Source organism: Bubalus bubalis, chromosome 17 (assembly GCF_019923935.1).
Source record: "Bubalus bubalis isolate 160015118507 breed Murrah chromosome 17, NDDB_SH_1, whole genome shotgun sequence".
NCBI lineage: Eukaryota > Metazoa > Chordata > Mammalia > Artiodactyla > Bovidae > Bubalus > Bubalus bubalis.
This window is the reverse complement of record NC_059173.1, coordinates 15055766-15082475: the sequence shown is the minus strand read 5'-3', so window position 1 is coordinate 15082475 and position 26710 is coordinate 15055766. Positions and strand designations below refer to the sequence as shown.

At 48.7% G+C, this 26710-nt stretch overlaps 1 protein-coding gene across 1 annotated transcript; it reads left to right on the top strand.

Annotated features, from left to right (window-relative positions):
* The first annotated feature begins 221 nt into the window (after window positions 1-221).
* LOC123465038 (kinase suppressor of Ras 2-like) lies at window positions 222-24068 on the top strand. The gene is made up of 7 exons (XM_045163163.1): window positions 222-252; window positions 344-546; window positions 9338-9506; window positions 18003-18044; window positions 18707-18779; window positions 21698-21746; window positions 23592-24068. Exons 1-7 carry the CDS (start codon window positions 222-224, stop codon window positions 24066-24068), a joined length of 1044 nt encoding a protein of 347 aa, XP_045019098.1.
* The last annotated feature ends 2642 nt before the right edge of the window (window positions 24069-26710 follow it).

Below are 26710 nucleotides of genomic sequence, written 5' to 3'. Positions count from 1 at the left end.
GATCCTAACATACAAGCTTAAATGGGGGAGGGACAGGTGGCCACAATGAGCTGTCTGCTGATGATAGCGCCTGAGAAATCTGGAGCCCCCTGTCTTTCAAAGGAGGTACAATTCTGAAATGAACACCAATGTGAAACAATTATGATACTGGAGAAAAAAATTCTGATAGCTTCAGTTTCATTATTAGAAGTTTTAATTGTCTAAAGCCATATGTTGACAGCATGAACATCTTAGAAACCGCAGAGAACGCAGGTAGTGGGGAGAGTGTCCCGCTACTGTAACACAACACAACGACTATCATTTCTCGGCAACTCCCTTCCAGCCTTGGGGGTGGGCCTTTGAGGTGGGGTCTGCTCTCCTGGCATCGTTACAGAGCAGAAGTGGTACTTAAACTCCCAAATCTCTGTCTTTACCCCTACGGATCCAGCAAGGTTAGTCCGGACAGAGTCCGTCCCGTGTGACATCAACAACCCTCTACGAAAGCCACCCCGGTATTCGGACCTGCACATCAGCCAGACGCTCCCCAAAACCAACAAAATCAACAAGGTGAGACTGGGGTTCCCCTGGGTTCAGGCTTGCTGGGTTGGGGCACTGCCAGATGCGGAGCAGGAGGGAGGAATGTTCTCGAACAGGACTCGGTGGCTTGATCTGGGAGCCTTGCCCTTACTTCCCAGTGCCCCTGGGCTCTGTCCTCATGCTGTGTGGTTTGTGTCTAGGAAAGTTTTGGGGTGCATCCAGCCATCAGTGCAGAGCGAGTGTGCCAGAAGTCTGTCTGATTTAGAGAGAGGGCACCTGGCAATGAGAATGAATGAACATGTTGATGGGGGCACAGTAGGGATGGGAGGAGAGCCTGAGAGGGGATCCTTAGTGGTCCAGGCTCTACCCTCTTTGCTCTGAGCTGTTTCATCATCTGCCAGGATGAGCTTTGCAGAAGGTTCTGCACTCTCTGACACATCTGTTGAATCTAATCACCCCAGACAAAAGTCTGTTTCTGAGCTCCTGCTGGAGACCAGATAGATGGATCTGTGTGGAGGCCCTGAGGTCTGAGCCATAGCCGATCTGGTTGGCTTCTGACTGGTTCTCAGATGATGGTCAGCAGTGGGCCTCTCTGTGTGTCTTTCTTTCTAACATGGCCTGGAAATTTCCACTGGGGATTTCCTCATTCTTTGTTTGATCTGTGGGTTGGATGACACCAAAGGGATCCCAGGGACACTTAAAGCCTCATGGAAGGAAGAGGTAACACATGCCAGCAGGTGATTTCTCAAGCCCTATGGTGCCTCCGTGCATTGTGTGGAAGGTGGATAAAGTGTGGGCCAGTCCATGTGTGTGGACAGTCACCCACCCGGATGAGCATCTCTGGCCACTTGACCTCTCTGGCAACTATACTCTCCCTTCTGTGCATAAGGCTGGGGAGGGCCTAGCCCCCTCCCTAATCCATTCTCCACACAGCAGCCAGAGTGATTCTTAATGAATGTGATTTGAATCATGCCACCCTCTGCTGAAAAACCCTCTTGTGGGTTTCTATCGAGTGGAGGAAACAGTCAACCCCCTTCCTGCAGTCTGCAAGCCTCCATGCACAACTGTCCCTCCCTCTTTCTCCGACCTCCCTACCAAAGCCCATATGTTCTTTCTCTCTCTAGCTGTCACCTACCGCACTGGGTCTCAGTCATGCACCATCTGGCTCCTGTGGCATCGTCTTAGGACTTGATGATACACTTGGTTTCTGAAGTCAGGCAGACTTGGCAGCCAGTCTTGGCTTCCTCCACTTACTCGCTCTTAGAGTCTCTGGGCAAGTTACTTAATATCTCTGAGCCTCAGCTTTCCTATGTGTAAAATGGGCATATTCCAGTTATCCACAGCTGTGCAAACCAACAACCTCAAACTTAGTGGTGGACATCAACAGCTTTTTAATTATGCTTGTGGAGGCTGTGGGTCAGGTATCTGGAAAGCAGTACAGTGGGGATGGTTTGTTTCTGCTTCATGATGCCCAGGGACTCAACTGGGAAAGCTGATGCAGCTGGGGGCTGGAATCGTCTAGAATAGGGATTGGCAAACTATGGCTCACAGGCCATATCTAGCTCACAGCTTGTTTTTTTTTGTGAAATAAGTTGTGTTGGAACAAGCCACGTTCATATTTTCTATGGCTGCTTTCAAACTACAACAGCAGAATTAAGCAGTTACAACAGAGATCACTGGCTCACAAAGCCTAAAACGTGTACTAACGAGCCATTTAGAGAAAAAGCTTGCCAACCCCTGATCTAGAGGCTCCTTCACTCACATGTCTGAGCTGGGATGAGTCAAAGGCTGAACTCAACAGAGGGTCTCTTTGGGAGCAAGTACACCCAGTCTTGCCTTGTGGCTCGGGCTTCCTCACGATATGGCTGCTTCAGGGTAGTGAGGCTCTTCTTACACGGCACCTCAGGGCTTGCAGAGCAACTTTCTCATCCAACAAGCTGGAAGCTGCGAGACTTTTGTAACCTAGCGACATAAAAGCCCCACGCACTGTCTTGGCTTGTCACTAGCCACGGGTTGTCAGTGTGGGTTCTGCTGTACTATACTGATAGAAGCAGTCGCAAGCATACTCAGATTTGAGGGGAGGAGGCATGGCCCCACTTGTCAGTGGGAAGAGTCCAAGGAATTTGTAGCCACATTTTTAAAATGTCTCCTGCTGAGCAAGAAGAGTACCAACCTCAGAATGGCTGTGAGGATGAAATGAAATAATCAGTGTAAGGCGAGGCACTTGGGAGAGGTTCCTGGCATGTGGATAAGTGTCCAGGAAATTCTAGCTATTTATATAAGCTTAAATCTTGGGCTTCTAATCACAGTGTCAGGCTGGGTCCACTTTTCCTTTATTTTTTGGTAAAATACGTAGGTCTCTAAGGGAGGGTCTCCCCCTTCTGGAGTTGGGGTGCTTATGGGGTTCCGGTGGTGAGGCTCCGGGGCAGTAACTATAACCATCCTTTCCTTTTTGACCTCTTGAGGGGTGAGTGGCTCAGAGCCATCTTGAGACCCTTCTCTCTGGCTTTACAGACACAGTGAGCCTCTTGGTGTCAGGTGGGACAGAAACATGGGTCAGATAGATCGGTGACTCTGACATTGTTCTGCTTGTCTGCCAGCAGAAGAATTTGATAAGAGAAATAAATTAACCTCTATTTAGAAAGTGGCTTTGGCATGAAGGTGGACAGGAGCTATCAGAGAACTGGGTTATTTTTTCCCCCCTACTTCTGTTCTCACTAGCTTCACACAGATTCTTTCTGTCAGGCAATGATGTGGTTAGTGCAATAGATATCTGAGCCAATTTGGTCTGAGGATTTCCTTTTTGTTGCTCTGTCTCCTCTCTCGTCTAGCTCTGTCAATCTAGCTTCATAAAAACCTAGCCTGTTCACCCAGCCTAATGGTTTGAATGTGCATTTTGGAATCAGAAGGTCTGGGCTTGAAACTCAGTTTCTTCATACACTCTGTGACCGAACCAAGATCCTTCTGCCTTTGTTTCCCCCTATGTAAAATAGGCGTTCTAATAGTAGATGTTTCAGGGGTTGTGGAGAGGATTTGGTGCAGTGATACATGTAAAGGGTTTAGTCCTGACACTGGATCCTCAGGGCATGGAAGAGCTCAGGGATGAAGAAGAGAGACAGTGGGGAGGAGAAGGAGGAACAGAAGGAGGAGTAGGAGGAAGAAAAGGGATGGAGGAGGAGGGAGAAGAAGAGAAAGAGGAAGAGGGAGGAGCAAGAATAGGAAGAAGAAAGAAGAGGCAGGAGGAGGAAATGGAAGAAAGAAGAAGGATGAGGAGGACGGAGGACATGGAGGAGAATGAGGAGATGGAGAAGAAGCGACAGCAGCAGGAGCATCTGCCGGCTCCTGAGGGGTCTAGTCTGTAAGGCGCCTGCTTCCACATCAAGGCATCAAAAGCCCCACCTATCTGGGTGTCTGAAGCTGAATATCTGCCCACTGCAGGGAAGCTTTCTGGAGTGGCTGCCTACTTGCTGTCCTTTTCAGCTGGTTGCAAGGAACAGAGCCTCATCTCTGCTAGCTCAGCACCAGGAACTGTCTCTTGGAAGGATTGGGCATGGGCAATAAGAGAAAGAGGAATCCTGGTTAAGGAGCTAGGGCTCATGAAACTGGACGTAGAGGACAGACTTGTGCTCAGGTCAGCAGCTCAGACCCCCAGCAAGACCATGGCTCACTGTTCTGGCCCTCCATCATGGCAGTGGTCGGCTACTCTTTGTGGGTCCCCTCTGGTCTGTTACTGTTGACTGTTTTCCTCATCCTCTACTCTCATCTTTTCTCTCCATCTTCACTTCTGCAGCCATAGAAGCACTCCTGCTCCTTGTTACCTCAGCTGATTTGTTTTCTGGCCTGTCGTGGCTCTTCTGTCCCCTTCAACCTCATCTCCTCTCCACCTTTGCTCTGCTTTCTGCTATTCTTCCTCTTGGACCCACTCATCTGTTTATTCCAGGTATCATAGGTCTTTAACCAGCTGCTGTGATGCCCTGACTTTTGGTCCTGAGTTGGGAGTGGGCTTTGGAGGTCACAAGACAAGTAAGGCTGTTTAGGAGACTCTGTTGGGTTGGAAGTGGAGAAGGATATGGCAACCCACTCCAGTATTCTTGCCTGAAGAATTCCATGGACAGAGGAATGTACGTGAACTGTAGCCTGGCGGGCTATACAGTCCATGGGGTCGCAAAGAGTCAGACACGACTGAGCGACTAACACTACTACTACTACTTTTGGGTTGGAGGGTGGGGACAGTTTCCCTAGGGGACAGATTCCATGGGAGAGAGAGTTATTATTACTGCCATGTCAAAGTCAGTGCACAGCTGGTTGAAGGGGAACCTGGGAAGCGAACATGCTTTGTTTGATTCTCAGAGTCAGATGTGAGTTCTCAGTACTTGGTTCAGCCTTCTGTTTCTGCTTCTGGGCTGGAGATGGGGACCTGGGCCACTAACTCTCTGTATGACTCCAGCACATCGCCCCCATGTCTGAGTCTCAGCATCCCCATCTACAACATGAAATGGGGGGCTGGATGGTTTCTGAAGGATGTTTCCACATTTTAGCTGCACTCAGAAAGAGGAATTATGCCATTAGCCCTTCCCTGCATGATCTGAGAGAGTCTGAGTTTCCCTCTGATGGAAGACCACCTCCTATTGGGACACAGATCTGGGTCTGGCCCAAGGAAGGAGTTTCCCCTCCCATTTAGCTATTCTGCTGGGGAATGTGGGCAGTGTGTGCACATTTCTCCTCTGCTGATTCTGTTGATTCACATCAGCCCTGAGCCTCAGATATGAAAGAGACTGAATTCCTGCCTTAACTGTTTCCTCCATAAAGACAACTTCTCCTTGCCTCCCTCTCTTTGTCTCGCCTTCCCTCCTTCCTTCCTTTCCATTCACTGATACATATAACATTTATTAGCCACCTCTTACGTTTTTGTTTCTGTGCTAAGTTTTGCAGATTCCAAGATAAATAAGGCACAGTCTACTAGGAGAACATAAACCTTTTCTTCCCTCTCTCTCTCCTTATCCATCCCTCTCTTCATTTCTTTCTATTTTCCTTCCTCTAGCACACATTTTTCAAGGGACCACGATGAGAATAGGGAGCTTCTAGCCTTGAGGACAAAGACAGACAAGCAAGCTGAGAAGTGATGGTGTTGAAGCAACAGCAGAAGCCAAGACCAGTACCAGAGCAAGCTAGTACCAGGCAGGGCCATTCCCAGGAGGAGGAATGTGTTGACCTGGTTGGTTGAGTGGGAGGTCAGGGGAGCATCTTGGAGGAGGAGCAATCTGAGCTGCATTTTGAAGAAAGAGTAGGCATCTTCCAGGCCTACTGGGACAAGGCTGGGAAGATAGTGTTAGCCACTCAGTCATGTCCAACTCTTTGCAACTCATGGACTGTAGCCTACCAGGCTCTTCTGTCCATGGAATTCTCCAGGCAAGAATACTGGAGTGGGTACCCATTCCCTTCTCCAAGAGATCTTCCAGACTCAGGGATTAAACCCAGGTCTCCTGCATCGCAGACAGATTCTTTACCATCTGAGCCACCAGAGAAGCCCATTCCAAGCAGGAGTAATAACATCTCCCAAGCCTTGGAGATGTGAAATAGCCTGGTTTGTGTTGGGAACTGTGGGCCATTTGATGTGACTATGGCAGTCGTTGTGGGAATGAGAAGAGGAAGTGATGCGAGCCCAGGTCCAGCCTGAATGTGTGCATCATGAACCAACATGTTCATTTAAACATGCTCTGTCATTTGAGCATGATCTGTATGCCTAGCAGGACACTGTTTTTAGCACAAACCTTTATGCTTTTTAAATAAGGATAATTTTTTTTTGTAGAGCATCTATTGAAATTTCTTTGCCCATCTATGAGTAGAAGTTCAAAGAAGAGATTCTTGCTAGGATGGAGAGATGCCTGACTTTCCTTTCCCCTTATCCCTCTACTGACATGGTCACTGACTTCCTCTGAAAACCTCCTGTGCCCCCTTTGACTGTGTGGTAGCTTCACAGCCCAGCCACATAAACCTTAGCCCACATGTCACTGCCTTATTTTTCCTTACATTAACAAGTCTATTGCCAGGAACATGTAATTACCATTAGGCAAATTAGGATGGAGCAAGAAGGCTGGCCTCCTGATACCTTACTATTAAAATCAGATCAGAATTACCTCCAAGGTGGTCTTGCGTGGAAGGTGGCTGGAATGAACTAGAGCATGACCTTGCCTGGAATAGGACTTTGTCCAGGGCATGTTTGTAGTTGCTTGATCCACAAGAGCCACAGAGGGTGACAACCTACCTGTCCTTCAGTAGATGGTTGATCAAATAAACTGGGTACATCCATATCGTGAAATATCACTCAGCAATAAAAAGGAACAATCCACTGATGTGTGCGGTAACTTGAATGAATCTCCAGAGAACCATTCTGAGTGAAAAAAAAGCCAATCCAAAGAGATTACGTACTGTATGGTTCAATTTATAGAACATTCTTGAAATGACATTATAGCAATGAAGACTAGATTAGTGGTGCCGGGGGTAAAAGATGGGAGGGAGGGGTTGTGAGGAGAGAGAAGGAAATGGGTGTAGTTAGAACAGGACAGCATGAGGGATCCTTCTGGTAATGGAAATGTTCTGTATCTCGACTGTATCAATTCAGTGTCTGGCTTGTCATTTTATTGTACCCTAGTTTTGCAAGATGTTATCATTGAAAAAAACTAAATAAGAATGCATTGTTGTTGTTCAGTCACTAAGTCACGTCTGACTCTGCAACCGCGTGAACTGCAGCACACCAGGCTTCCCTGTCCTTCACTACCTCCCGGAATTTGCTCAAACACATGTCCATTGAGTCGGTGATGCCATCCAACCATCTCATCCTCTGTTGCCCCCTTCTCCTCCTGCCCTCAATCTTTCCCAGCATCAGGATCTTTTCCAGTGAGTTGGCTCTTCGCATCAGGTGGCCAAAGTATTGGAGCTTCAGCATCAGTCCTTCCAATGAATAGTCAGGGTTGATTTCCTTTAGGACTGATTGATCTCCTTGCAGTCCAAGTGACTCAAGTCTTCTCCAGCACCACAGTTGGAAAGCATCAATTTTTCATCACTCAGCTTTCTGTACGGTCCAACTCTCACATCCGTACATGACTACTGGAAAAAGCGCAGCTTTGACTGGGATCCCTTAAAACTGCATGCGAATCTGCAGCTATCTCAAATTGAAAGCTTAATTGCAAAAATAAATGCTGTCACAAATATAATTGCTTCCATTTATTGATAACAAAATGCCTTATCCCAGTGCTAGGGATTTAGGTACATACATCACCTTAAACTTCACAACAAAGCCACACAGTGGGTGTTCTCATCCCACGTGAAGGACAAGGAGAGACTGAAGCTTGCAGTGGGGAAGTCACTGATGTGGAGGCAGTATGGCCTCATGGGAGCGGAATGACCTCTGGGAAGGCGGCAAGCACAACCCGGTCGAGCACCCACTGGGCCTCCAGATGAGGAATGTCTGTTCCCCACCCCCCACCCTCCACTCTTCTATGCTCATTGGTATTTGTTATACTGACTCTGGAGTTTGGCAGGTAAACACACCTGTTGACAAAATCAGATCACACAAAACCATCCTTGGGTACCTGGAGCCATGCTGAGTGGTGGAGCTCTGAGTGATTCAGGGACCAAATTACCCATGTACTGTGAGTGAACAGATTAAGGTACCCCTGAGAATGCTTAGCTCTGCCAACTTTGAGAGGCAGGAACCTCTTTCCTGGGATGCTGAGGTTTGCTAGTATTTATTCCCATTTTACAGAGGGCAAAACTGAGGAATGGTGAGGTTAGGCATTTTGTTCAGGATGCATGGGGAACAGGTGGCTGTGTTTCCCTTTTCTTCACTCGGAATTCTGCTCTTATTACTTTTCTGGAGCTGCAGAAACAAATTACTGCAAACTGGGTAGCTGAGACAAAAGCCATTTGCTTTCTCACAGTCTGGGGTCCAGGAGCCTGAGGTCAAGGTATCAAGTGGGTTGGCTCCTTAGGAAAACTCCAAGGGAGGATCCATTCCATCCCCCTCTCCTAACCTTCGGTGGCTCCGGCAGTCCTTGGCACTTTTTGGCTTCTAGAAGCATCAGTCCCCGTCTACCCCTGTCTTCACAGCACCATTTCCTCTGTGTGTCTTTCCTTTCCTGTTTCTCATAAAGACACTTGACATGGGATTTTATGCACCCCACCCCACCCCAAATCCAGGATGGTCCCATCACAGTTAGGTCACATACTATGGTTCTGAGTAGACGTGTCTTGGAGAGGAGACAGTATTCAGCCCACTGCATGGCTACTGGCCCCACCCTGGCCAGCGCCATTCTGGAGATGTGCACACAGATTCTGTCTTCATCTTGGCCAAAGGAAGCCGTGCTGGTTCCAACCGAGATGCGAGCAAAGATGCTGCAGGCTGGCTCTCGCACTCTCTCTTGAGCTGTCAGGCTGTTGATTCTTTAATAAAACACTCGGGAGGAGAGGCGTTAGGACGGGAAGAGCTCTCTGGGCACCTCGGCATGGGACTTTCCAAAATCAAAGAGGCCCGAGGAGTGTGGCTATCGCCTGCCTGGCTTTCATTACGTGGTAACCTTCCAGCCCAGGCTCCAGGCAGTGGGCAGGAACTTGACTCCAGCGACTGCCTTCCACAGCTGGATGCAACCCGGTGTGGGTGGGGGAGGCAGGTGGGATTCTGACGGGGGGGTGTCTGGTGGTTGAGGAAAACGGAGGAGGCACTGAGGATGCAGTGGGGGTGGTCTTCCCGGGCAGCTCAGCCTCACTGCTGCAGTGTCTCTGCCTGCCCCTGCCCCCACCCCGCCCTGTTTTCTTTCTTCAGGACCACATCCCTGTTCCTTACCAGCCGGACTCCAGCAGCAACCCCTCGTCCACGACATCCTCCACGCCCTCCTCGCCAGCGCCCCCACTCCCGCCCAGCGCCACGCCGCCTTCTCCCCTACACCCTTCTCCTCAGTGCACAAGGCAGCAGAAGAATTTCAACCTGCCAGGTACCTTCTGTGCATGGGAGGTCATGGGTGAGCAGCCGGGTTCGTGCCAGGGCCGTGTCCAGGCCAGTCTGCATGAAAGGTGATGAGTTGGCAGCGTATGGATTAAGCCTTACCATATGCAGGGCAACTACTGCATAGTCCCTTATGTGATCTTTAGAGCAGCCACGAGGTAAGTAGGATCAGCTCCATTTTACAGATGAGGAAACCGAGGCTCAGAAGGTAAGGGGACTCTCAGAGACTCTGTCTTTTGGGAAGCAGCAGCCCGGGGTCTCCACCTAAGTCTGAGTCACAGGGGGAGCCATCTGCTCTGGAGCTGGACATTGCCTTAAGTGCAAAATCCCTGGTGGGCCGGTGGCTAAGACTCCATACTCCCAATGCAGGGAGCCGGGGTTCAAACCCTGGTCAGGAAACTGGATTCCACATGCTGCAAATAAGTGTTTGCACACTGAAAGCTGATGAGCCCGCATGCCCCAGTGAAGAGTGAAGATCTAAGAAGAACTCAGACCTAGTGCAGCCAAAAAAAAAGAAGAGCTAAATCAGTTGAAACTGGCAACGGGATCCTGTGCCAAGGATCTCAGGGCCCACACACCTGAGCAGGGCTGCATTCTGAGTCTGTGCAGACATCAAGACAGGGCTCCAAAAGAGTGAGCTGGCATCCAGGAGTCAATAGCCAGCTCTCTCATGTCCCTGTCCTGTGACCTCTGGCTTCAGTTTTCACACCTCTGAAGGGAAGCCAGTGGACAAGAGGACCCCAAAGGGTCTTCCAGCTCACAAACTCCAGGCCACTCCGCCGCTGACCTGAGACCGTGTGCTGGGCTATGAGACAATGGAGAAGCCCTCATGTGGTGTTCTGGCTTCTTGGACTCATGAAAGGGATCTTTCTCAGCTCTCAGGTGAGACAGACCTGAGTGTCTTCCCACCCCATCCAGGGCTCAGCCCAGCCCACCTCCTGTTCTCCGACCGCAAGGACACTTCCAGCTCAGCCATATTTGTAGCACCATAGCTGACTTCAAGACGGAGGCTGGCGGGATGAGGTCTGGTTTGACGAGTTGGGACCAAAGTCTAGCTCTATGTTGTTCAATATGGTACAGACTAGTCACACGTGCCTATTTAAATTTAAATGAATTAAAAATAAATGCAATTAAAATTTTAATTCCTTGGTCACGCTTGCCACATTCCAAGTGCTTGGGAGCCACTTGTGGCTGGTGGCCACCATGTTGGACAGCACAGGTGTAGACCACTTCCCACCGTTGCAGGAAGTTCCACTGGACAGTGCTGGTCTAGGGGTTGGTTTCCTCTTGGGCCAGAGAGCTTCCTCACAGGGGGAAAGAAAAAACCCCAGGTCCTCAGTAACAGTTCACACCTCCAAGCCTACCCAGCCACGAGAGGATATCTGGGAAACAAATGAAGACTCAGCCCCATGTTTGGGCAACACCCAGATACACCCACCTGCTGAGCATAAGCTGCTCATGTCACCTGCCCACACTGCTTTGATCTGGGCTGCATCCGAGGGGATAGAGTGCATCTTAAAGACTTGCATGATGGGGAATTTTTTTGGTTAAGTCCAATCCCGAGGCAGCCTCGTACCTGTGGTGTAAGGGCCTCTCACCTGGCAGCCAACAAGGACCATAATGGGAATCATCACCCGGAACCATCTCAGTAAGTGCCTCCGAGTCAACCAGGCAACAGTGCCCAGCGTTTCCATAGACCGAGGGTTCCCACCAGCACCCCCAGCCATTTCCATTTCCCTGGAAGGAGGCGAATGGGAAAAAAGCCCTTTGACACCCACTTCACCCCTTTGACCCCTCACCCCTCAATCTCAGCAGGGAAGAGTCTGGATGCTTTCCTAGAGCTGTTCCACCCCTCACCCAAGATATTCACTTCAGGGCTATTTTCCTTGTAACCATTGCTGCTTGTTTACAGACATGGAGCTGGCAAAGGACCTCTTAAGGGGGAACCGTGCATCAAAACACCAGCACTCTTTTATCTCTAGGAGACTCTGCTGGCATCTTGAGTTGCCAGGGGTGATCCCTGTTTCCTTCATCCCGTCAGTCAGAGCCCTGGGGAGGGGTCTTGACCAAATTACTATGCTAGCCTGCCAGCGGGTCTGCATCTACTCCATGGCTGGTCCCAATAGTGCCCTGACCCTCTTTGGGGAGTGGACTGACGGGTCCTCTGGGTGAAGGTGCTTTAGAACAGCAGTTAAAACAGTGTGAGCTCTGGAACTAGGCTGCTTGGGTTCAAATCCCAGCTCCATCACTTAATATCTATGTGCTGTTGAGCAAACTACTGACCTCTCTGTGCCCCTGTTTCCTCATCTGTACAATGGGGATAATAATAGTACCTACTTTGTAGAACCCTCAAAGGGCTCAACATTACCATACATGTGCAAAACTTAGCAGAGCACCGGTCTCATCTGAGAGCTAATCGAAGCTAACTGCTTTCATCACTATTAGATTAAACACAGGATTAGCAAGTTACCGTGGCTACCACTGCTAAGTATTATGCCCTAACCAGAATTGTGGAAATAAAGATGAGGTCCCCAGATACCCTGAAATTGGGAGTAGGAATTAAATTAAACTTTTAGGGGAGGTAATTTGGCATTGTCAGTGTTTCAAATGTACATTCCCTGGACCAGCAGTATCACTTCTAAGAATTTATACACAGAAGTATTTGCACAGGGATCTATAACGATTTTTTTTGGCAGCAGTGAAAAATCTGGACTCAACCCAAATGCCCATCAGGAGGGGAGTGTTTGAATACACTGTAATATATCTGTATAACCAAATACTCAGCCGCCCTTGAAAAGAATGGGGTAGCTCTTTGTAAATATCCTGGACATGGGAAGAAATCCATAATATCTTTTAAGTGGAAAATACGTGATTTGCAAAAGCACTGGTATAATAGCATCCTATTTGTTGTAAAATAATTTAATGTATTTATATGTGTATATTTATACCTGTGTGTGTGTGTGCGTGTGTGTATGTATTTGTATATGCAGACAAATGTCTGCAGGACTTCATGGCAGGTGTTCTTTCTAAGAAGAGGAATTTTATTTTATGCACTTCTGTAGTGTATATAATAGCAAGAAACATGCATCCGTTTTATAACTGAATAATAACAATAAAATGCAGTGTTGACATAGAAAACAAAATAGGACGCTTCCCTGGTGGCTCAGAGGTAAAAGCGTCTGCCTGCAATGCGGGAGATCTGGGTTCAGTCCCTGGGTTGGGAAGATCCCCTGGAGAAGGAAATGGCAACCCACTCCAGTATTCTTGCCTGGAGAATCCCATGGACAGAGGAGCCTGGTGGGCTACACTCCATGGGGTTGCAAAGAGTCAGACACGACTTCACTTTCACTTTCACCCTTTAGGACAGCCAGACCTTCCCCCACCCCTGCCACCTGTCTTAGGCAGTTTTGGCGAAATTCCTCCAGGGTGACAGGCATCTATTCTGTTCACACAAGGCCCCGGTCACCTGTTACATACTCCAGACTGAGTCTCTGTTGATGGGAAAGGAGCTTTGGCTCTGGTTTCCTGCCAGATGTTGAGTTTTCTGAAGATAATTCAAGCTAACACCTAGGTATAACAACGCCCCTGGCACTGGTTACTCTAGAACATTCTTTGCAAAAAGAGGCCGTGTGGTTAACAGGCATTTGGCTTAACTGTTAACCTCACGGCCCATGAAGGACACCCTTCACAGATCTGGGATTGTGCTCTGCTGGTTGGGTGGACCCCCTTGCTCTTTGCCACTCCCTTCAGAATCCTGGTGCCATGTTGGACATGGCACAGTGAAGGGTGGAGGGCTTCGTTTGGATCCCAGATTTGCCCTCTCCCACCTCTGTGGCCTTGAATATGGCACTGACTCTGTTTAGATCTCAGTTTCTCATCTGTAAAATGGGTCTGACCTGCCCGTTTATATGACAGTTGCTGTGGGAAGGTACATGAAGGGACTTTGTAAGGGACTGTTGTATGGGTTCCTCAGACTACAGTGTTCAAACGCCTTCCTCCTTTGGAGTAACCTGGTGCCGTGTTTAGTGTCTCCTCCATCAGAAAGTCCCGGAGAAGGCGATGGCACCCCACTCCAGTACTCTTGCCTGGAAAATCCCATGGACGGAGGAGCCTGGTGGGCTGCAGTCCATGGGGTCGCTAAGAGTCAGACACGACTGAGCGACTTCACTTTCACTTTTCACTTTCATGCATTGGAGAAAGAAATGGCAACCCACTCCAGTGTTCTTGCCTGGAGAATCCCAGGGACGGGGGAGCCTGGTGGGCTGCCATCTATGGGGTCGCACAGAGTCGGACACGACTGAAGCGACTTAGCAGCAGCAGCAGCAGCCATCAGAAAGTCAGCTTCATGACACTAGGAAACTCAGCTGCTTCACCTACCCCTCTACACCCAAAGCCCAGCCCAGTGCCAACTGCTGCAGGCACTAATTAAATGTTTGTTGAGTGAATGAATGAGTGAACACGTGACTCGAAGCTCGTTTACCTCCCAGAACTGCAGGTTCTTTTTCTTTAAACTGTCTCTGGCCCAGCATTCCACCCATCCATTTCTTCAATGGATGTTTATTGAGCATCCGCTATATACCAGGTGCTGTTTGAGGCACTGGGTAAGGAGCAAGGCACACATCGGATGTGTCCTGTATGAGTTGACTGTTGCCGCTGTAACAAATTGTCACGAGCTTAGTGGCTCAAAGCAGCCGAAGTTTATAATTCTACAATTAAGGAGTCAGAAGTCCAAAATCAGTTTCACTGGGCTCAATATCAAGGTGTCTGCAGAGCTGGTTCCTTTAGGAGGTTCTAGGAAAGAATCCATTCCCTTGCCTTTTCCTAGCTTCTGAAGGGCCGCCTGCGTGCCTTTGCTCATGGCCCTGCATCTGTCCAACCTCCGCTTCCGTTATCACATCTCCTCCTCTGATCCTCTGACTTGGATCCTCCTGCCTCCCTCTCATAAGGACCCTTGTGATTATACTCAAGGTTCACCCAGAGAATCCAGAATAATCCCCTCATCTCAGGATCCTCAACTTAACATATGCAGAGTCCCCTTTGTCATGTGAGGTAACATATTCCCGGGTTCCTAAGACTAGGATGTGGCCGTCTTGGGAACGGAGTTGGGGGAGAAGGGCCTTATTCTGCCTGTCACAGTCTCTGCCCTCATTGAGTTTATAGCTTAGTGGAAGAGACAGGTGTTAGCCTAGCAAACAGACACACGAAAATAGGATTATAAATTGTGGTGAGTGCTGTGAGGAGAGAACAGTGCTATGAGCAAAGTCAAGAGGCTGAAACGTCAGAGGCAGCTTAAGGCAGGAGGGAAGTTGTTCAGGCAGACAGAGGGGAGCACATGTAAAGGCTCTGTTACCAGAAAGAGCTGGAAACATGTGACTGATGGCTCAGAGTGCCCATAACCAAGGCCAGGCAAGGCTCAGGGCTGCAGGGCTGAGGCCTGGTGGGGCCTTGCAGGGAATTGCATGGTTTAGGCAGGGGATGATTTGATCCTTCCACCTTCCTTCTAGATCCTTTCTTTCAGAAGGCCACTGAGGCTGCTCTCTGAGGAGTCCATAGGGAGGGAATGTGGCCTTGAGAGTGGAAGAGCCTTCAAAGTGGCCTGTTTGTCTCTCTGACCTCTGGTCACCTGCAACCTCTCAGTTCCCGAACCCTCTTTGATACCAGACAGCCAGGAGCCACTCAGAGTCATCAGCTGCCCCTCTGACCTGCTTCTCTCTGGTGTCCGTCATCAGCAAGAACAGGCGGGGCTCACAGCACCCTTCCCCTCCTCCTCTGGCCAAGACTCTCTCCCTTTCAGTCATCAGGAACGAGCTGTCCTCAGGCCACGGAGGGGTCCTGGCAGGAGTCGGAGGCTGTGTGTGGAGGCATTTGCCGGGCGTCCCATTGCTGGACACCTGTCCCTTCTCAGAGTGACACCCATTCTGCATCACCAGCCCCGCCTCTAAAAGAAAGTTTAACTGCCAGCTAACCTTTTCTGCAGACACTGAATCCCCAGTTCCAGTTGGGGAGGGAAGAGATAAGCTAAGTCTCTTGAGAATCCCAGGTAGTTTTTCTTTTTAAATTTTAGTCCTTGTTGACTAATAAAATGTCCAAATGCAATGAAAAAAAAAACCTAAGTTATCTAATGGGAAAAGGGTCCCTGATATCATGGAGGTCAGATTTCTTTTAAAGCTGTGTTCTGTAACCTTGAATGAGTTGCTGCCCAAACAGGGTACTTTGTTTTCCAGAATCAAAAAATGCATCCATTTGGGTTCCAGCTAGCTAAGATATTTGGGGGATTGCTGTGCTAAAAGAGACTTGAGTAATTCAACAAACATGAGCAGTTCACTGACTGGGTGCAAGGCTCCAAGCCAGGTGCTTGGATCCTGAATACCAGAAGTTGCTGTCCATTCTGGGATGGGGGTGAGCTTTATAAACCAGTTCCACCCTCAGGGCCAGCTCATGACTGAGTTGTTTGAAACTCTGTCTATGAATTATAAAGCATTCTGTCTGTTAGTTAAGAGAACTTAGAAAGATACCAGCTTATGCATTCCCATTAACCCTGATTCTGCATCATCCCTGAGCTCTCATCTCATGTAATGATGAGCCCTATGTAGGAGAGATTATTATTGGTCCCCATTTCACATATCCGGAAACTGAGACTTGGAGAGAGATGCCCGAACTTTTCACAGGCAATCAAAGGAGGAACACGGATTCAACCCTACAGGATCGGCTTCTGGACTCCAGGTTTAGAGCCACTGTACTGACTCTTGGTGAGCCAGCTTGTCCCTGAATGGATAAAACTGTTTCTGGAAGTGTATCCACCAGCTCAGACTCATATCTGATCCCATCCCTGCTCACTGCCTTTACTTGAGGGTATAAAACTCTGTGTGACCTGTCCCCTGCCCCTGACATCCCTCTTAGCCCCCGATCCAGGTTCTCCACCCCACTGGAGCAGTGATAACACTGGAAACCTTGGGGATGTCCAGAACAACTGGCCTCCAGTAAACAGATGGAAAGTAAAATGAATTCTAGGAAAATCAGCAGTGAATCTGAGGAATTTTATTTTATATTATCTTTCTTTAGATACAGAAATTAATTTGTGCCTTTGCTAGGCAGAATAATGGTCTGATCCTGGGTCCTGTGAATACGTTACTTTACATAGCTAAAGGAACTTTGCAGCTGTTATTGAATTAAGGATCTTGAAGTGGAAAGATTACCCTGGATTGTCTGGGTGGATTCTAAACACAGTCATGAGGATCTTTTATAAGAGGGAGACAAGGCGATCAAAGACAGTAGAAGTTGATGTCAGGATGGAAGCAGCGACTGGGGTGATGAGGGCTTGAGCCAAGAAATGGAGGTAGATTCTCCAGCTGGAAAAGGCAAGGAGAAAGTTCTCCTTTGGAGCCTCCAGAAGGAACAATCCGCCTATGACTGTTTTCAGGCTTCTGACCTTCAGAACTCTAAGAGGATAAATTTGTGTTAAGCCATCTAATTTATGATAATTTGTTACAGCAGCGATAAGAAAACCAATACAATGCTCAGTGCAGAAACTTAGAAAAACATGGGAAACATATAGACCACCTTCATCCAGTGCTCCTGGCCCCATCCCAACTTCTGGCAGTCCCAAATCTGATCTCTGTTTCTGTGAGTTTGATTTTTTTTAGATTCTGCATATAAGTGAGATTGTACTGTTTATCTTTCTCCGTCTGATTTATTTTACTTAGCATGGTACCCTCGAGGTCCATCCGTTTTGTCACAAACAGCAATGGCAAGATTTCATTCTTTATCATGGCTGAATAGTATTCAATTGTGTATGTATGTATGTGTGTGTACACATGTTTTCTTTATCCATTTGTCTATCGATGGGCACTTGGGTTATTTCCATAACTCTGGATGCTGATTTCTTTTCCTTCAGATATATACCCAGAAGTGCATTTGCTGCATCATCTGGTAGTTCTAATTTTTACTTTTTTAGGAGCTGCCTACTGTTTTCCACAGTGGCTGCACCAATTTACATTCCCACCAAGGGTGCACAAGGGTTTCCTTTCCTTTACATCTTTACCAATATTTGTCATTTCTTATCTTTTTTTGATAATAGGCATCCTAACTGTGAGGTGATACGTTATTGTGGTCATAAAGGATTTTCTTAAGCCACTATAATCACTCTGCCAGAAGGGAGAAAATTAATGTGTTAGATTGTGGGTTTAGAGGCTTTTTCTCTCTACGTGTGTGTCTTTATGCGTTTAACAAAGATGAGATTGTGCTCAGGATGGCTCTCCAAGGTGGGGTCCTCTGTCTTTAGGGAGTTTCAATGGGAGGGTTAGCTTGAATGTTTCTGGATTCTTTACACATGTTCTCAGTCCCTTAGAATTCGGGGTGTCTGCAGAAGTCTGTAAACTGTCAGGGGTGGGCAGAGGACCACAGGGTGGCTACAGGAGCCCCATTTGTTACCTGAAGGGCCAGCTCCGGGGCGGCACTCACTGTGGTATTTTCTTTCTTTTGCAAGCGTCCCACTACTACAAATACAGGCAGCAGTTCATCTTCCCAGGTGAGTTTCCTGTGAGCTCAGTTTCTTCCAAGCAAGCCCACTGAGGCGTGGCAGCTGCTGTGAGGGGACAGAGGCGAGTGTAGCCGGGGTGGACGAGCCCAAAGAGGATCAGGTGGAACCACCCAGACCACAGGCTAGCGACTGGCTGTGGAGGTGGAGGGTAAAAAGGATGGGGAGTCCAAGGACTCAGTGGCTCCAATGAGCTCCCAAAGCACAAATGGAAAGGCCTGAGTGGGTGGTCTGCAGTGCAAGGATGGACAAGGGTGGGGAGGGGTCCAGAACCCCATGGTTGGGGAGAGATGGTCAAAGGGGCTGGAATCGGGCATGGGAGACATGAAACCAAGAGGCCTCATTATCCCAAAGGGGACTCAGGAGTGAGGAGGATCCAGAGATGATGCTTCAGTGGGTGCTTCAGGCCAGAGGCTTGGGGGCTCCGGCAGCCCCATAGGTGCCGATGGGGAGTTTTGTTCAGGATGTCATCTTGACTACTCATGCATCTCAGCAGGTAAATTCAAGTGGCCAGGGAAAGAAGAGAGGGGATTGGGCAGCCAGGGACTCCTGATGAAAAGTTTCCAGCCGCCGGCATCTCCCAGGAATCAGGCTTTTGAGGGAGCTCATGGACCCCTTGTCTGGTTTCTGACTGTCCAATCTTTGGCTCTCAGATGTGGTGCCGGTGCTGGAGACGCCGACGCGGGCGCCCCAGGTCATCCTGCACCCAGTGACCTCAAATCCAATGTAAGTGGGACAGAGACCTCTCCCCCTGCCCTGGCCTTTCAGTTTGCTCAGGATCCCTGTCTTCTTTCTTCCTCTTCCTGGAATTGATGGGGTGGGAGGAAGGGTTGAGGGGGAAGCCTGAGGGGGCCATAGAGACAAGGGAATAACTTGGGCAAAGAGAGGAGAGAATATGACAGCCCAGGCCGAGAGGGACAGGGCTAGTCCCCACGAGTCACTTCTGCCGTGTGTCTCTGGTCTTGCCAATCAAGTGTGACTTCCAGGGGCCAGACCATTTCCTTCAGATCCCCAGACCCTCCTGTGATCAGAAAGACAACTTCCCCCAGGCAATAGCTAAACCTCAAGGAAGGGCAGTTATTCTACATCATTATCCCCTGTTTAAAGAGGAAAATTTAGGTTTATACTAGAGATCAGTAACTTACAGCCAATCAGACAGACCCATGTTTTTGTAAATAAAGTTGTATTGGAACACAGCCATGCCCATTTATTCTCAACACGCTATCTACGGCAGCATTCGGACTATAACAACAGAGATGAGTCGTTCCAACAGAGACCGCTGTGTGGCCAGCAGACTCTAAAATATTGACTATCTGGCCCAGCAAGTTTGCCGATCCCTGGTTTCTCACAATTCAAAAATAAAACAAGCTTATTTTGTGAAATTTAAACTATTCTATAAAAAAAGAAGAAGAAGAATTTACAATTGCACCACTCTTAGAAGTATGCTCTATTCATATTTTACATATTTGTGATCTAAACTGTGTGCAATTTCCATCCTGCTCTGTTTATCCCTTAATGCTATAACATCATATTTTTCATACTATTCCAGACTCTTCATACGCATTGATTTTAAAATACCATACTGATGTGGAATGATTTCCTTAACCGTTTCTCTACTGCCAGATCTTACATCTTCCCATATTTCACTGTTATAAACAATTCTGCAGTGAACATCTTTGTGTGTGATGTCTTCAGCATTCTTAGGATACAAGCCCTCTTTCTAGGCACTCTATTGCCCATGCAGCCAAAGTGAAATCACTTTCCATAACTTCTTTGGTTGTGACCCAAGTCTAGGGCATGCTAAGGACCCAACTTTGGTTTGACATCTTTTCAAACTCACATTTTTGCCTACCTGGTTTTTCTTCTGGCTCGCGCAGCTGCTCCATCCTTTCTGACCCATGTTACCCACTTTGTTAAAGACCCAAATGGTACATCTCTGAGATCAAAGGAGCAGCAGTTTGCCGGGGGATGTTGTGCTGACATCTAGCTCCAGATCGTTTCTCTGCAGCACATAAACCAATTCCACAATTTGTGCAAGATGAACTCCAGGTTATTAACTGAGAGTCAGGGAGTGCCAGTGAAAAACGAAGTCAATAAGTGCCCACGAACTGCTTAAATGTGCATGGAGTGATGGGAACTGATTCTTTGCAGCAGGGAAATCATTTAATAGCCCTGGCTGCTGTAATCACGCCTGATGCAAGCCGAGGAGGGCAGCCCGTTCTGTTGGGCGTGAGGAGGGACTCCAGCTGCATTGTTCCATCTCCCCCGGGGCATCAGATTTCCAGCGTGTGGTTTCTGCCTTTCGAAGCTGTACTATAAATTATTGGTTAATAGGATGGCAAATGCTACTTCTTTCTTCTTCTTTGAGCTCTTACAGTCTTTCAGACTCCCTCTCACCAGGAGTCTCTCCAGCAAGTGGATTGACCCTGTCTGCAGGGTTGGTAGCTTCCTGGTGTGGTCTAAGGGTCAGGATAGGGGAGCCCCCCTCAAATAAGGAGATGGGTTGGGGGAATCTGCTAAGCTTCCACTGGGGAAATAGGAAGGGGCCATGGTGGCCATTGTGATCCTTTTCTCCCACCAGTTCCAGTTCACTCCGGAAATATCCTCTACCTTAAAAACCCACTCCCCCCACCAAATTCTTTAATACACACTGTGCCTTGCATTTCCCTCACGTATCCTGTGCTCCATCATGCCCACACATCCCCTGCATGTGCACCCAACTCACACGCACACAGAACAAACCCCTGCACAGAGCACATCCCATGATACCCACACAGTCCTCAGTGGGCACTTAGCACTCACGGTGCGTGTGCCCCCAGCTCCCATACCCTGCTTGTTCCCGTACTCAGAACACAGCTGCAGCTCAGGAGCTCAAGAATGCATGGGATACACACACGCGTGCACACACTTGCACACACACCTGTGTCTTCCAGTCCAATACAATCTGTCTCCTCCTCGTTCTCACCCACACATCTCCACTGAACGTGATTGGCAAGGTACAATTCAAAACACTGCGAACTTTCAAATTCATCCAGTAATCCTTTCTCTTGGGCATTTCCATCAGCATCCATTTATTCAGTTCATACCTAACTTTTGACCCTTGTTACTCATAGCCTTTCTGCACTAGTAATGTAAATATTCCTTAAGGTCAGGAAGCCATGTCAGTCTCAATGCTGTATCTCTCTAAGGGTCTGGCACTGTTCCTGACTCTTAATTCTAATCAAATGGGTGAATGAATGAATGAGCAAAAACAGCCAAAGAATCCTTCCAAAAGATTCAGAACTGTAGAGATCTGATTAATCCTTTCCTAAGGAACACTAGAGCTCTGGGGATCCTGCCTGCCATCCATGGCATTTTATAAGGAATTTATAAGGCCAATTTATACAGAAATTGCTAGATTAGGGGAAACCAACAAAGAAAAATGAGCCCTGAGCAGACCAGAAAGTCCATTTAAAACAGTGTCCTTGCGCACCTCTCCTTGGTGGCAAGGTTATGGATTATTTTAGACACAAGCAGTGAAGGGAAATTGGAGAAAAAGGCTTAATGGAGAACTTCACATTTTAAGATGTTTCATACATGGATCAAGTCAATGCATGCACCCATCGTTTCACCCAAGGGTCATGTTTATTTTTCTCTCTTTAAAGCTTGGAAGGAAATCCATTACTTCAAATTGAAGTGGAGCCAACCTCGGAGGTGAGGACCGGAGAGCGATGAAGCAAATGAAGCAACTTTTTCCGGGGGCTGCCCACTTGGCAAAGGCGATTGATGTCTTTGATGACGCAGAGGGCTTGGGGTGGACTGGGGGTACAGTACCCTGCTTGATGGATGTTCTAACTCCAGGATGACTAATGAGCAAGGGGCCCCTCCTGGCGCCAAGCCTAATGGGCCGTTAACATGGTGTGCATCACGGAAAAGCTAGTTGTGCGGAAGTTGGCAAGTGATCTGCATTCTTAGTTGGAAATTCAGCTCAGGGCCAGTGAGTACCAAGGGGGATGTGCCCCACTACTTTCTGAAGAATATGTGAGAGGAGGGGACGAGGGCCTCAGGGTCTCTGGCTTAGTAGGGTGTTAAGAATGTTCTGGGGCCTCTTCCCACCTGCCAGAACTCCTAGAGGAATAAACGAAGTCTTTGGGGTGAGAACTAGAGTCCTGACTCCTCGGCTCTGCTGGTCTGTCCTGAACTGAAGGGAATAGAGTCAGGGTACCCAGAGCAAATCATGTCCTTTTCTAGAATGATCGCAGTAGCTGGAAAGTGACCCTCAAAAAAGCCGTATTTCCCATGTCATTTCTCCTGAACATGCCTTTGGGAGTAGCTTGCTCAGGTTTGGGGTTTAGAGAGACTGCACTCGGCCAAGGGGCCTCCTCCGGCCGTCTTGTCAGGCTCCAAGCCCCTGAAAATCACCACCACCTCCCCCTCCAGCACCACCCCCACTGGGCTCAGGCCACTGCTGCTTGCCTATTCCAGCTGAAGAAGGCAAGGGACCAGGCCCCCTAGCCTTAGGTGCCCCCAGACACCACGCTGGGAAGGCAGACCCCTAGGCCTGGAGTTTCTAACTGTTGTAGTGGTCACGTCTAACTGTGCCTGAGTCATGTGGGCGTGCAGTGAAAATGCGGAGTCCTGGCTCTGGCCTGCTGATTTTCTGATTCAGAAAATCTGGCTGGGGCCCAGGAGTCTGTATTTTTTTTTTTCAGCCATCCCGGCAGCTGTTTCATACAGGCAGTCAGGTCTGTGCAAAGAACTCAACAGATCTTTGCCTCACGGATAACCTCACACCACCCCCAGGGGCATATGTCATTAGCCCCACTTTATGATGAGTCAAGGAAGGCCCAGAGAAGTGAAGCACCTTGCCCAAGGTCACACAGCAGCCAGATTCCAGCTCATCTGGTCTGACTGTTAAGCCCATTCTGTCAACCTCTCCCTCTTGTATCTCCTGCCCTCCCAGCTGCACAGGAACCCCGGGCCTCCTGCCTATGCTGAGTACCTCTGACATCTCCTGGTTTCTGCCTCATGAATTCACATTCCTCCGAGGGAGCGAAGGCCCTCCCTGTTGAGGATTGTCACATGTTATATGAAGGTGTATAGGGTGTCTGTATTTCAGCCTGTTGTCTTTCTTACTCCCACATAAATAACCAGACAAGTCAGAACATCATGGTCTAGTAGGAGGGCATCGAATATTAGGAGTCGAGAGACCCGATTCTTAACCCTTGCTCTGCCTGGCGGCCTGACCAGAGCTAGGGACTTCCCGCAGGGACCAACCATCCCTGTCTGCCGGTTTCCCAAGTGTGAGACTGTCAGTCCCCAAACGGGCAAAGTCCTGGGAAACCAGGATAGGTGGTCCCTGCCCCCCAGCATCTCCTATCTCTGAGCTTCAGTTTGATGATCTCCCTTTCAGCCCCTTCACTTCAGCACAATGATAGACAGGAGGTACCTGGGCAATTAGAGAGAAACACGTGTGCACCAGCCAACAACACACAGTGGGGACCTGGCGGGCAGGCGGGATGCTGACAGGAACTGACCCCTCTCCCGCTCTGGCCGTAGAATGAGGAGGGCCACGACGAGGCCGAGGAGTCGGAGGACGACTTTGAGGAGATGAACCTGTCCCTCCTCTCGGCCCGGAGCTTCCCACGCAAGGCCAGCCAGACCAGCATCTTCCTCCAGGAGTGGGACATCCCCTTCGAGCAGCTGGAAATCGGCGAGCTCATCGGGAAGGGCCGCTTCGGGCAGGTGTACCACGGCCGCTGGCATGGCGAGGTGGCCATCCGGCTAATTGACATTGAGAGGGACAACGAGGACCAGCTCAAGGCCTTCAAGCGGGAGGTGATGGCCTACAGGCAGACACGGCACGAGAACGTGGTGCTGTTCATGGGCGCCTGCATGAGCCCGCCCCACCTGGCCATCATCACCAGGTCAGTCCTGCCCGGGTTCCCCACCGGAATACTCCCACCAGGAATATTTGGGAATATTCATTCCCAAAGCTCTGCTTCTGGCAGTGTTGAGCAGCGGGGGTTCTGGTAGATTCAACATTCTGGTGAATCGAGAGTCTGGCTTTACCAATCACAACATCTGTGGTTTGAAGCTTTGAGATTCCAGAAAATGCTATTTGTGCTGTAACGCTGGCTGAGAAGTGCTCTGGAGAGAGCTCCCCGTGGGAAGTCAGAAAAGCTGGTATTGAACCCCCTTGTGCTCCACATTTGTGAAAAAGCATCTTTGAGACTCACTTTCTCCAACTGTAATTGAATGGATTAGACTAACTCGGGTGTCAGCAAACTTTTCCTGTAAAGGACCCAATAGTGTTTTTGGCCTTGCAGGCCATAAGGTTTCTGCAGCAACAGCTCATCTCTGCTGCTGTAGTGTGAAAGCAACCTCAGATAAACTATAAGTGGATGTCTGTGGCTGTGTGCCAATAAAACTTTATTAACATGACCAGACAATGGGCTGGGTTTGACCTACAGACCCTAGTTTGTTGAACCCGGATCAACATTCTGATGACTTAGTCTGGCTTTCATTAAAACAGCAGAGCACATTTGTAGGGCTCCACCATTGTTGTTTTAAATATTCAGGATCCATAGTCTATAGCTGCACAAAAGGGATGGTGAACAGAGAAGTGACATTAGGAACATATCAGATGTTGGGAACTTTTTTGGACTTGCTGTCTCTAACCTCATGCAGCGATGTAGGCATTGGAAAAAGATAACTGTAGATTCAGTTGAGCAGTTGTGGAACAATCTTTTGATGTGTTTTTAAGCTGAGGCCTTTGCTCTCCTATCATTTAGGACTAGCCACAGCATCAGTGTTCTTGGTGTGGCCTGTGATGCCAAGGGTCCATTAGGAATCTTTTCTTTCTTAATCTCAATACAAGCAATAAGATCCCAAGTACGCAAGCCTTGCATCTTGGCAAGTGCTATGGTGGGAGCTGTGGGCTCAGGGAAGATCTGGTATGTCTTTGATCTATTCCCTTGTGATCCATACAAACCCTCTTTGAGTCCATTTGTAGGACCTGGGTGATGGGTAGAAGCTGTGTTATCATCTGTCACCATTGATTATGCAGCTGGTGGGTTGACTTGAACTTGTGTGTCAAATGCTAAGTGTTTGCAAAGGATTAGAGATCTAAGGATGGCCCTTCAACCCTTCTTTAAACCAAGGTAGAAATTGGCAGCTCTCACTGCTACACAGGACCAGAAGTGGCTATCAGATAATCAGCTCAGATTGTATTCGGGGGCTGAGCTGCTCTGAGTAGAGGACTGGATCAGTAAGCTTTTCTGAGTAACAAACACCCCCAAACTTCACAGTTTCTCGCTAGTCTGCACACAATTCTTCTGGGCTAAGCCAGGCTCAGTGGCTGGGGTCTTGGATGTGTCTGTGGTCCATTGGCAGGTCAGATTGAGGGCTGGTCAGTCTCGAATGCCCTCATTCACATGTCTGATGGTTGGACACATGTCTGATGGTTGACAGATTGTCAGCTGGGGTGCCTCAGTTCTTCTACATGTGGCCTCTCACCCCCAACAGGCCAGCTTGGGCTCCTTTCCATGGTGGTCTTGGAGTTCCAAGTGCGGCAAGACAGCAAGAGGTCAAGCCCTGATGGACAGAGGCATTCTCATCTCTGTCTGTGTTGCACTGGCTGATGTCCAGTGGCCACAGCAAGTCACATGGCCAACCTCCATCCAAGGTGTGGAGAACAGACTCTACCTCTGGCTGGGAGGATTTGGAATGCCATTGTTGTAAGAATGTTCATGCCGGGAGAGGGCCAGTGTGTGGTTGTTTTTCCCATCTACCACTGCCAGCAAGCCCCTTAAGCTCCCTTTTCTTTCTCCTTTCTGGTGTGTATCATCTATATTAGCAGGCTGTCTGCAGCCCTTTACTTGGCGTACACAAGTCTGATTAGAAGATGGTCTTCCCCACCACCACTGGTTTCTGTCCCTGTTCCCACCAGTCTGTCATCCCAATTCCTTCTCTCTGATCAGCTTCTCACCTTCTGGCCTACTAAACCCCTCTTTTTCAAATCCCCAGATTAGAAATTCAAAATCCATCATCTCTTCTCCTGTGCCTGGACCCTCTAAGGACCTCCTGGCCTCTGACTTTTTCCAGGGGTAACAGTGGAACCCACTTACCCACGCCTCCTCCCCGCTTCCCCAAGGGCAGGCTAATTGGAAATGGATGGATGCAGTTAGCAGCCTTCCTTGAAAAAAAGAGTGGGCTATTATGAAAATGTGTCACTCCCCCTGCAAGCCAGCTGCATTGGCGGCCCCTTTTCTATTATATACAGAATCCTGAGTCCCCCTCCCCAAACACCATAACTGCCTGCAGATTTCACAAATAGCACAGCCTTTTCCTGGCACCACGATAAAGACTCCGCAGCTTTGGGACATATAATTGGTCTCTGAAGTGTTTTGGTATTTTGTTTGAAGAAGCCAGATGAGCCCCAAAGAAGTGGCATTTATTCCATATTATTGTGTCATTATATGTTTATCTGAGGGAGGGGCCGGGTGTCCTCTTCATTCCCGTTCAACACCGTCCACTTGTTGGCCACCAGGTTTCTTATCTGAACGTTCAGTTTGAAACCAAATATTTGAGTAATTTGATTAATCACTTGTATTCGTGCAATTGGCTGGCAGAGGTTGATGGTTGGATGCGAGCCAACCAACTGGAACAGCTTCTGG

Coding starts and splice junctions, on each gene's coding strand:
- LOC123465038 (XM_045163163.1), top strand. CDS start 222: ATGAACATCTTAGAAACCGCAGAGAACGCAG. Junction 9,507..18,002: donor GAAGAATTTCAACCTGCCAG/GTACCTTCTGTG, acceptor TTCTTTTGCAAG/CGTCCCACTACTACAAATAC. Junction 18,780..21,697: donor CCAGTGACCTCAAATCCAAT/GTAAGTGGGACA, acceptor CTCTCTTTAAAG/CTTGGAAGGAAATCCATTAC.